This window comes from Vombatus ursinus, unplaced genomic scaffold, assembly GCF_900497805.2.
Source record: "Vombatus ursinus unplaced genomic scaffold, bare-nosed wombat genome assembly UNPS02009205.1, whole genome shotgun sequence".
Classification (NCBI taxonomy): Eukaryota; Metazoa; Chordata; class Mammalia; order Diprotodontia; family Vombatidae; genus Vombatus; species Vombatus ursinus.
This window is the reverse complement of record NW_020948983.1, coordinates 41,884,636-41,896,891: the sequence shown is the minus strand read 5'-3', so window position 1 is coordinate 41,896,891 and position 12,256 is coordinate 41,884,636. Positions and strand designations below refer to the sequence as shown.

General features: G+C 37.4%; 1 protein-coding gene across 6 annotated transcripts in view; it reads left to right on the top strand.

Moving 5' to 3' along the window:
* The window catches only part of FAM169B (family with sequence similarity 169 member B), a 110,070-nt gene that overhangs the window by 77,122 nt on the left and 20,692 nt on the right, over window positions 1-12,256 (top strand). For all 6 annotated transcript variants that reach the window (XM_027852221.1, XM_027852222.1, XM_027852218.1 and 3 more), the window contains exons 4-5: window positions 7,590-7,675; window positions 9,668-9,842. In XM_027852221.1, the coding sequence (XP_027708022.1) occupies window positions 7,590-7,675; window positions 9,668-9,842 (261 nt within the window). The remainder of the gene's footprint in view (window positions 1-7,589; window positions 7,676-9,667; window positions 9,843-12,256) is intronic.

The window sequence follows — 12,256 nt, the reverse complement described above, 5'->3', positions numbered from 1 at the left end:
TTCTGGAATATCATATTCCAAGCCTTCAACCCTTCTAAGTTGGTAACTGCTAAATCTTGTGTGATCCTGACTAGCCCATTGTATTTTAATTGTTTCTTTTTAGCTGTTTTTTGTTTTTTTTTCCCTCCTTGACCTGGGAGCTCTGGAATTTGGCTATAATATTCCTGGGAATTTTATTTTTGGGATCTCTTTCAGGAGATGGTCAGTGAATTCTTTTAATTTATACTTTTGTCTTCTGGTCCAGTTTTATCTGGACAGTTTTCCTTTATAATTTATTGAAATATGCTATGCTCTTTTTTTGATCATGGCTTTGAAGTAGTCCAATAATTCTTAAATAATCTCCCCTTGATATATTTTCCAGGTCAATTGTTTTTCTTTCTTTCTTTCGTTCTTTCTTTCTTTCTTTTTTTTTTTTTGGATATAAAGAGCAAGTAGTTAGTACTTAACTCATAACAACATATATTTCACAGTAATAGCCCCAAATCCTTTAGCCCTATTCATAGGATCATTCAATGGACTTAATTTCCATTCTTTAATCAACATTGGTCCAGTTCTTTGAGTTTGATCCAGGTTTTCCATATGCTTATTCCATATTTCAAAATGCTAAGAATCCATGTTTTTGTTGGTGTGAGTGCCCCTTGTCCTAGGGCAGAATACTATGGGCAATAAGACATGATACAGTGGTATTGTAGAAGTATAATATGACAAGCACTGAGTACTAAGGTTGAGTTAGAGGAGAGAGAGAGAATTTCCAGGTTTGTGCTTCACCATTTCTTGGGATCACAAATCATCAGTTCTAAAAGGGATTTTAGAGATCACCTAGAACAATCCCTTCATTTTTCTGATGAGGAGAAACTCAGGCCTTGAGAGGTACAGTGACTTGTCTGAGGTACCAAAGCTAATTAGTGTTAAAAGCAGGTTTTTAAGCTCAGTTCTTTTGTGTCCAATATTGTTAGCTGCTAAAGTGCATGCCTCAAAATATTATTTATCATAGCCCCTGACTTCAAGTATATTAAAATCTCATGGAATATAACTAGTTCATATACTTACATATATATGAAAAGGAAGAAAAATAATAGAAAAGAGTATATAATGAAATATTAATTAAAATATAGTTGAAGGGGCAGCTGGGTGGTGCAGTGGGTACAGTTCCAGCCTTGGAGGGACCTGAGTTCAAATCTGGCCTCAGACACTTAACACTTACTAGCTGTGTGACCCTGGGCAAGTCACTTAACCCTGATTGCCTCCCCCTCCCCCACCCCGACCAAAAAAAAAGCAAAAAAAAAAATAATAATTGAGTACCAGGGTATATGAATAGTAAGTGCTGTGGAAAGCCAAGGAAGGAAGAGATGGAGTCAGCTAGAATTATTGGAGAAGGCTTCTAAGAGTATGGAGAGTTTGATCTGGATCTTGAAAGATTGACAGAATTTAGCCAGGCAGATAGGAGAGAAGAAGGTCATTCTTTGCATTTGAGTCATCATAAGCCAGGGCATAGTGGTGAGAATGAGCAGAAGATGAGACTGACCTACTTCTCTTTATCTCCCAACTCCAGGCATTTTCATTGGCTGTCACCCATGCCTGGAATTCTCATCCTTCTCAACCCTGCTTCCTAGCTTCCCTGGCTTCCTTCTATGGGAAGCTTTTCCAATCCCCCTTAATTCTAATACCTTCCCTCCACTGATTATTTCCAACTTATCTTATACATAGCTTGTTTGGACAGAATTATTTTCATGTTGTCACCTTTATTAGACTGTGAACTCCCTGAGAACAGGGATTGTCTCTTTTTTTTCTTTGTATCTAAAGCCCTTAGCACAGTGAGTCTCTTTGGCCAAGTCATTCATAGAGAATTTAAATAATAAAAGGGAACATAGTAATACATCACTTTCTAGTTTCAACATGTCCTAGCTACCAGATGGGCATATATATGTGATTCATGGTATTTTTCTAGTCATAATGATAGATTTGCTCTAAGCCATCCACACAAATGGTGCCCATTTGTGAAATAGTGGACCCAAATGGGATGTAGCATGTGACTGTTGAAGAGAGTTTTCTAGCTAGCTTATATAGAGATTTAAACTATGATTTCAACTTCCCTTGTTGCCCTAACTCTTTGACTAATGTAGACTTCCTGTTTTTTCCTTCAGAGAACATTGCTCTGTCCTTCTAAAGAATAATCATTAGTGACATGTCAATAACAACATCCCATTCATTCCATACTCAGGATTCATGTTGTTAGGCCTTGCTGATTTGAATGTGTTCAGCTTTCCAAAATATGCTTGTCAACCATTTTTATTCCTATTTTATCTTAATTAGGTGATATCCTTTATTGACCAAGTGCTAATGCTATTCAAGATATTTTTTTTTCCTTATTCAGGAGCTGGTCTGCAGTGTGATCTATTTTGCATTTGTTCAATAAGATTGTATTTTATTTTCATCATTGTGTGTGTACTTAACAATGTAAGATTTGGCTTTTTAAGCAAGATAAATCTATTTTGTAACATTAATGTGTGTGACTAATGCTATCTCATGCATTTTCTATCCAGAGAAATGATTATTAGTAAATTGACCTTTTATTGATTCACATTAAACAGGAACATCATCATTATCATTGCTTTATAGACCTTCTATAAGCCACAGTGGGTGAAATTAAAAATTAATAAATGAAGCATTTTTATAGCACCTTCTTTTCTTCTAGAGGACATCACCCATTGTGTAATTATTCCCAGAGATTACCTAATGCGCCACTGATAGATTCTTTATACCTTCTGCCCACCATTTCTCCCACTCTCCGATGACCCTTGCAGAAGCTACAGGGGGCTGCAGAGAACTGAGGTCCATTTTATATGCCCTGAATTTTTTTTTAATCACAGATTCTAAGCTGGTCACTTCCTCCTAAGGTTCCTATTATTTCTATTCCAACAGCTAGTTTCTCTTTGTTTGTCAAGCCCAGAATCACAGTTTTTCTCTGGCTGATTTTTTTCATCTTTTGAAGAATGAGGCTTTTATTAAGAGAACTCAAGAATTTATTAACCATTTTTTTTTTAAAGAAGAGACTGCTTTAGGAGATATTGAGGTAAAGTTCTCTGCTGTTATGCTATCATGCCACGACGCTGGGTTTTATGAATTCAACCATTTCTTCTTTTTAGTCTGGTGGCATATAGTATAATCCCACTCTAATGTTGCTTCTGCTTGTCTTTCCATTTAATCTTACCAGAATGTTCTTCACCATGCTTCTCCTCCAGTTTGTGGTTTCCTCTACATGATTATGTCTTGTGTGTATACCTCTTTGCTGCTCACGTGTCTGTTTTGTTCCTTTTGGATAAGGTATCTTCTTCTGTTTCCATATATCATGGATCGTATGCCAGTCTCAATGATAGCTTAGCACAGTGCCTAGCACTATGAAGGTGCTTAAAAATGCTTGTTGATTGATTGATAAAATGGTAGGCCTCATTGGTAAATTTCCTCACATCAAGATCTCGTGTTCACTTTGTTTAGAATGTGTTCTGCATGTTTTTAGGCGTAGGCATCTGAGGCAGTGGAAGTGGTTAGTCCTGCCCCATTTATTGGTTATTTTCTTCTCTTAATAGACCTCGCTCTTCTTCCTATGCTACAATTACTTCTGGGGTATCTGTTTTGGCATTTTTGTGGGCAATATAAGTAGGCAGTTTTCTTCCTTTAATTATGTTTTCAATTTCAAGACTCCTGATTACATTTGAAAGTCTCTAGGCGTGCACACGCATGCACGCACACACACATACACACATATACACATACACACATATATGCACAACACTTGTACTATGCATATATACAAATTATATATTTATAGTAACATTCATATATATAAACAATTACATGTGTGTATATATATAGTTTTTTATATGTTACATATACTTATATGTTTTAAAAACCAAATTTTAAACTCAATATATATACTTCTTCTCTGGCCACAAACTTGTCATTTATGTAGCTTAAGCCCTGCACTGGAAATCAAAGTCCTATTCACAGACACCATCTTCTTAACCAGTTAATCACATACTAAATCTGCCTCTCTCTTCTAAAACCCCCACCTTCCACTGACAGCAGTGATGAAAATTTTGCCTTTGCCTTTGCCTTTGCCTTTGCCTTAAGGTTTTTAGGTTTTTGCCCAGGACCTCATAATGCATAGCAGCACTCTTTGGATTCCTTCTTTTGTCCCCCATGAGTCACTGGAAGTGAGTAATGATTGTCAGGTTTGACAACTCCTGGGATACTTTCTGAAACATCCTGAGTAAATGCTCTTGTCAGGTTGCCATGAGTCATTGTTCAGATGTTCTTGTCAGGTCACCATACCTGCCTTAGCACCCCTCTGTTCACAGGGAATCACCAGACCATTTCTTGTCACTTCATCCTTGGACTTGACCAGTACTAGATCAGGGATGGGGAACCTGTGCTCTTGAGGCCACGTGTGGCCTTCTAGGTCCTTGAGTGCAGCCTTTTGACTGAGTCCAAGTCTTACAGAACAAATTCTCTTATTAAGGAGATTTGTTCTTTGAAGTTTAGATTCAGTCAAAGGGACACATTTGAGGATCTAGAGGGCCACTTGCGGCCTTGAGGCCGCAGGTACCCCACCCCTGAAACAGCCTTTCTTTTCACTTATGAGTCTTCTTAGCTAATTAATAAATCAATCTACAAACATTTATTAAGCCGCTACTATCTTCCCTGTGTTATGCTACAAAGACAAAAATGAAACATCACCTGCCTTATACTCAAAGGAGATTAATGTTCTTAACAGCACTTTGTATAGAAGCAAAGAATTAGAAACAAAAGAGAGGTCCAGTCTTTTGAGGAATGGTAAATAAAGGGTAGTGAATGAATATAATGGAATATTATTGGGCTGGTAAGAAACGAAAAGAAATTCTTCATGTTATGAATAATTCAGAGAAGTATGGGAAAACTTATATGAATGGATGCTGGAGGAAGTAAGAAGACCTACCAAAAACGATATATACACTATCTATAGCGCAAATGCAGAGAACAACAAAAACAACAAGAAACTGAATGTTACGTAATTAAATGACCAAACAGCCCCGATGAAGATATGAGAAAAATGCATCTCCTTCCCATCTTTGCAAAGGTAAAGGACTATTGAGTGAGAAATATTTTATATAGTGTCGGGCAGAATGGCTTTCTTTTTTCCTTTTTTTTTTTCAGTCATTTAAGGGATAGCTCTCTGGGTAGGGGAAGAGATGATCAAGAAATGTACAAAAATGTACAGAAGATATAAATACAAATACAATTAAAAAAGAAACAGTTCTTGTTCTCAAGGAGTTTATATTCTATTTAGGAGAAATGTACACACACAAGAAAATAAAATTATAATCAAAGTAAATAGAAGGAGGTAGGGGAAGAAATAAAAGTCCGATGGAGGAGATGGCATTTGAACTGAATTTTGAAGGAAGAAATAGAGGTGAGGAGAGAGTACAAATGTCATGTATATAATCTGACAGCTAGGCCAGTTTTGCTAGAACATATTGTGTATGAAGGGAACTAATGTGTAGTAAGCTTGGAAGAGTAGGTTGAAGAAAGAATGACAAAAGCTTTAAACACCAAACAAGTTTTTATTGTTTATTATAGAGGCAGGAGAAAGTCACTGGACATTTTTGAGCGTGAGAATGACATGATCAAACTTATGCAGGCAGCTAGCTGGCGCAGTGAATTAGAGCATTGGGCCTGGAGTCAGGAAGATCTGAATTCAAATCCAATTAGTTAGACATTTACTAGCTGTGTAATTCTGCACAAGTTGCTTAACCTCTGTCTGCCTCAGTTTCTTCAAATGTAAAATGGAGATAAGGCTAGAACCTACCTCCCAAAGTTGTTGTGAGGGTCAGATGAGATTTGTAAAGCACTTTGTAAACCTTAAAGCATTGTATAAATGCAAGCTACTATTATTAGGCATTAGAATTATCACCTTTGCAACTGGAAAAGAGAGAGGTTTTGAGGCAAGGAGAATAATTAGAAGATTATTGCAGTAGTTCAAATGAGAGGTGATAAAGGCTTATACCAGGAAGGGGATCAGGTGAGCAGACAGATGTGGGGCAGATTTTAGCGATGTTATGCAATTTAATTTGCCCAGTTGCTGAATTATACCTTTGTGAAAACAGTTTAGGACAGTTTTAGAGAATAGGTAGTTGGAGTCTGAAGTGAGATGGAGGGGAGTTGCAGAGCGACTTCTTGTGTTAGGAGTTTTCATTTTTGGTTTGTTATTTTAATCTGCTTTGTATTTCCTCAGCAGTTATCAGCAGTCAGCTCTCTTAGAGAACTTGGAAGTGACTGTGTGAGGGGTAAGGGTGAGGGTGGGGAGAGATGTTATGTGCTTATTCTGTTAGCACCAGGGTGGAGAAGTTGGAAATCCATATCTCCTTGGACACACCTGAGAAAAACTCAAGATCAAAGGGGTTGGGTGGAGCTGGCAAAAGGAGGAAAAGACTATAGAAAATACCAACTGGTGGTGATGACTGACTCTAAAAAAATGTGGATTTCAGTCCAAGCACTGAAAAATAACTTAAAAGACCCCACCTATAAAAAACCTGCTCTCTGATGGTATAATGATGAAAGTGAAGAACTCAGGCTTGCCCAGTGTGTCAGTTAAGTATCTTTTGTGGGTTGTATTGTGATTTAGGTGCTTTGTTGGAAGCAGATTATTAAGGCCACAGGTACTGAAAGTTCCGTCTTTTTTTTTTTTTTTTGGACAGACCTAGAGTTTGACTGGTATACAGAACTCCCAATAAGAAAATTCCCTCTACCAAGGAAGATCTCAGCAACTCCTTTGTAATTTGTATTGTATTCTTAGCAAGTTGCTCACAGTCATTGTTGTTGTAGGAGGGAGAGGAATAAACATTTATTGAACACCTGCTATGTGCCAGGCAACATGTTAAGTGCTTCATAAATAGTATCTCATTTGATCATATAGGTCTTCAAGACCTGAGACCTGCTTCCTATGCAGTATGCCATGCTGCCTCTTAATGTTTAGGTAGATGGAATTGTCTTCCTCTTTGGGAAGGGGGAAGAGTGTTGGATCAGGAGTCAAAGGATCTGTGTTCAAATTCCACCCTAGCTCCTTGACCTTGGCAAGTTATTTCACCCCTCTGGGTTCCATTTCCTTGTCTGTAAGGAGTTTGTTGGACTAGGTGAGGCCTAGAAATTCTTCTAATTTTAGATCCTAGGAGTTCATAGTTTAACAGTAGGGTACTAAGTATATACTTTCCCAGATGAGTGGCTACAATCCATTGAGTCATGTTTTCAGGACAAATTTGCCACTCATTTTTTCCCTGTGAGGTACAGTTGGAAGAGACCTTAGATATGCATTTTCCTTATTTTACTGATGTGGAAACTGAGACACAAATAGATTAATGACTTGCCCAGAGTCACAGAGCTATTAAATGTCTGGGCAGAATCTGAACCAAGGTCCATCCTGAGATTAAGTCCTATGCCCTATCCACCAGACTATTTATTTGTTAGCTATCTTTCCAATGGCTGTGGCTCCTTCAAGTATTTCTGTGATAGCTCTATTTGCCTGTATGTAATTTGTCTTTGCTTTTTTTTTTCAGTCTTGGCTGTTTACCTGAACAAATCATGGTGGTCCATAGAAGAGATCATGAAAACATCTGATCCTTCTAGAGAAGGTCTAATACAGGTGAGAGAGAACACATTTTTTCTCACTCTTTCCCTTGAAGGGACTTGGTGACAAAATGAATGAAATGGATTGCTTTCTACTCATCTGGTTTCTGCTGTTTCACTCTTCAGACATCTGGCTATTTGCATAGGGCTGTTTTATATTTGTGATTTGCATGTTGGGGTTTTTCAGCTTAATTTCCTTCCTGGTTACTCCTCCCACAGGTCAAAAATAAGCAGATTTCCCAAACTATCATTGTGCAAACTCTTGCTTACTGGCTTTGGGTTTTTGTCAAAGGAAAAATATATTCCACCATACTGGAGGGCATCAAAGTAGAGGCTGCTAGGGCTGGACAGAGGGTCATGTTGGTCACCAAAGGAAGGCAGAGGAGGAAATTACACAATAAAAACGGTGGGCTATCAATGTCGGGACCCTGTGGTTCTTAGGGAACTTGGTACAAGTGACACCATGATAGCACTTGTTGGGGGGAAGAGGGGGAAGGGACGGGAGTCAGATGTTGCTCCTCTTGGTTGCAAAGTAGGATTTCCCCCTTCCTCCCCTATCCAATTCATTTTGGTGTGATTTTGTTGTGCTGCTTTCTGCAGGCAGGGGCAAGGGATAGATGATTTTTTTCAAAGTCCATTCCCAGGATGACACCTGAATAAAATAGCCATTTCATTCAGGTTGGCTCCTGAGATTATTTTTATGGGCCAGTTTTGTTCTGGTACAGTAGTTAAAGGAAAAAAAAAAACCCAACACAAACGGACCCAGATCTTGTTTGAACTGGTTTTGTTAGAGACAAACAAGCAACAAAATTCTTGGACATTTATGCTCATTTTAGTACCAAATTAAATTTGCAGTTTGGGATTAACAAACTATTGGTCCATTTCTTGTCCAAAACCTTGCACTCTTTCACTTGAGATATCCCTTCCTTTACAGGATAGATGTATTTATTCTGAATAGCTGTGTGTGTAAGTTGATTCACATTCCAAGTGCCTTTGGGGAGCTTACAATTGAAAGGAATTCTGTGATGAATCATTTGGTAACATGAATAATCAAGCCCTTGAAAGTCTGTTTTCTAAACTTGATGCTTTTGAATATTGATTTTTTTGAAAGTAGGATACACCTATACTTTGATTCTATAATTACATATATAACCTAGTACATAATTTCCTTTTCAATAACTACATTAAATTAGTCTTATTACCTCATAGTAGGTCTCTATCAACATCTTAGATTTTCAGCCTTGAATTTTTTTTGATTCTTATATAGCATTTTGCACATTAAGAAATTACCCCTTAAATTCAATTATTTGATAAGGTTCCTAATACACAAAAAAACAGGAAACTGCTGTAAACCTAGAGAATTATTGGGAGTCAAGGCCCAAGCAGCTCCAGTTCTATAAAATGGATTGGTCAGCTATTTATACCAAAGTTCCTACAGCAAAGGAATATACAAAGCAAGTAGACTTGGGCCCATACATAAATTGATGCTTTGTCCTAGATATTACTGAGCCTAAATATTAGATCAAAATTGTTCTCCATCATGGCATAAAGGCCTCTGGAGCCAGCATCTTACTGTCTTTAAGAAAAAAAAAGGAGGAAAGTTTTGGTTTCTTTCAAAGGACATTGAATATGCTGTTTACAGTATCTTAGAATAGTTTGCTCTCACCTTCAGTTAGCTAGCCTCCAGTTTAGTGGCATGTGTGATTTTCTTTCTTTTTTTTTTAAGTTATATATGATACAATACATTTCTACAACCCATAAAGGCTAAGGAAGCTATTATCTGGTATTATCCCTCACTCCTCAAAGACATACCATTAAGAAAAGGCCAAGATAATAAATACCTCTTTAGAAACCATAATTTACCTTTGGTCCTTTGGCATGAAAGGAATTGTATAATGATGGAAAATAGACATGACCCCAGTGCGTACTCTTATTCCAAATGGAGAATTTTTCATGTCTGATTTTTGTTTCTAGTCTCACTTGGTCTTTCCTATTTTTTTCTTTGAAGGTCCAGTCTTTTGGAGAAAGGATTGTACTTTTTATTCTTAACTACGTTATTTTTGGAAGATTGGAGAGAAATTTGGATGATGGCATGTTTTTTTTACCTCATTCAGCTACGGAACATGCAAAAATTCTGTGGAGGAATGGAGCTGCCATTGGTTTTTATACCATCAAGATGAAAGGTAAAATAATTAGTCACATGCTTAAGGGAGCACTGCTGGCTGTGATTGGTCCTGGGTAAAAGGCAGATTATTCTGGGTGTTTACCTGGATGATGGTCATATGGAAATGTTACTAAGTTTCCCTTTGTTCAAAAATTGATTTGGAGGAACCTTGAATATTCAACTGAATTATTAAAAAACCTATATTCCCATCAGGATGATTATCATGTAATCATCAAGGGTATATAATCTTGACTCCATTTCTCTTTAGTTCCCTTATCACCTGTGGGTAGGATGAAATGCTTCATCCCTTTGATTCTGTGCATCTGACACTTATCTGTTAACATTTAAGATTGCAGTGAGCATATGAACATTATCTTTCATTATATTTCTTTTCTTTAACATTACCAATTAGCTGTCAGGAGAAAGGCTGTTACTAATACCCGACATATGATGCAAAAAAAGCTAGGGCATGCCAAAATTCATAGACATTACCTCAGAAGAGAGTTAGGCTGTGGCAAGAAAGTTAGGATGTGAGGTTCTGGCTTATTTTTAGGGACTGTGACCAGCAAGAGTGTGGAACATGAGTCTTTTTCCAAATAAATTTGATAGATTAATCTTCATTTGAAAATGCTTGATCTTTCAGTGTAATTGTTTAGATGCTTTGTCCACAAATCTTAGACCCAGCCTTTCCCAAAGTGCACCCTTTCAGATTCTGTAAAGGTTTTAAGTTTCAATAAAAATAAATTTCCTCTGTGTACAATTATGGGTATAGTGTTACCTGAATTAAATCTTTCTCTAGGGTAATCTAAAGTCTGATTTTAGTTTTAAACCATGTTCACACTGTGTGCACATTCTAGTTGCCCAGAATTGTATAAATCTGACTTTCTCACCATTCCCCCCCCCACCCCCCATGCTATCTGTGTTTTTCCACCCAGGAAGTCATTTTAGTTAATTGTTTGCCAGGATCAACTGGAGAAGCTGGAAATTCTTATCTTTGGTTATCTTTGTTTGATCACTCGTGTGTGTGTGTGTGTGTGTGTGTGTGTGTGTGTGTGTGTGTGTCTTGGTTACATTGATTTTACATATCCTTATCACTGGAAGAAGAGAACAAAGGGTTACAGTGTGGAAGAGAACACTAATGTGTTTCTTCTTTCCTGGGACCCTTATCGGCTGTCATCTCCCATCAGCTATGTTGTCATAATTCAACAGCAGGATCAGTTGTGCCATGGGGCTCGCTCTGTTATTTTTAGTAACAGATTATCATAGACAAGCCACTACAGAAGCTGCTGTCTGTAAGAAGAGCCCTGTCCCAATGATGTGGGATTGTAAATGTTTTCATTTTGTCCCACATATGCAAACTCTGTTCATGATGGCATTTATTGGTGTTTCCATGTTCTCCTGAAGATGATTTTCTCTGACAAAATGTAAGTTCCTAGCGAGTAGGGATTGTTTCACTCTTTGTATTTGTGTCTTCAGTGTCTAGCACAATGCCTGGCACATAGTAAGTACTTAATAAAGGCTTGTGATTGCTTGATGACTTTAGCGGTCTCCCCTCAGGATTTGCTGAAGGGGAAAGGGAATAAACATTTATATAGCACTTCCTATGTGCCAGGCACACTGTGCTAAGTGCTTTTTACTGATACGATCTTCTTTGATCCTCACATCAACTCTGCTAGGTAGGTGCTATTATTATTACAGTTGAAGAAACTGAGGCAAACAGAGGTTAAGTGACTTGTCAAGGGTTACATTGCTAATAAGTATTGGGGGCCAGATTTGAACTCAGGTCTTCCTGATTCCACATCCAGCACTCCATTCACTGTACCATCAGCTACCTCTGCCCCTGAAAGGGGCTGTTTTTAGTGTGTAGGATACATATTCTGTGCATTACTGGCAGTGTTTCCAAGTTGAGTAAAATCATAGGATAGAATCACAGAATACTAAATACTTCTTGAAAAGACCTCAAAGATCATCTTGTCTGGCCCCATTATTTCCCAAATCAGGAAACTAGGGAGATGACTAGATAAAACTACATTTCTGCTGCTTCTATGTGGTGAATTCTGTGGATTTTTAGAAACTTTCTCTGGATATTTGACATCTTTCTGGCTGAATAGATTCATTTTATAAAGTGAAAATAATCTATTAGTAACATTCTCAGAACAAATTAAATGGGTTAATAGGAATTAACTTCCTTCAGAATTAGAGAAAGAAAACAAATACTCCCTTCATGCATCGTCTACCCAATTTTTTTCTTTTATTTTGTCTATGTATCCTATTTCTCATTTGAAATATTTTTCAAGAATCAAAACAAAGTTGTTTTTGTTGAGCTACACTATGATGAAAACGTTTTTTCACATTATATTGTTGCAGTAATTTTTTTTCAGAAGCCTTCGGGGAAAATGCTTTACTCTTTGTTTTGTTTAGCTATAAAGATTG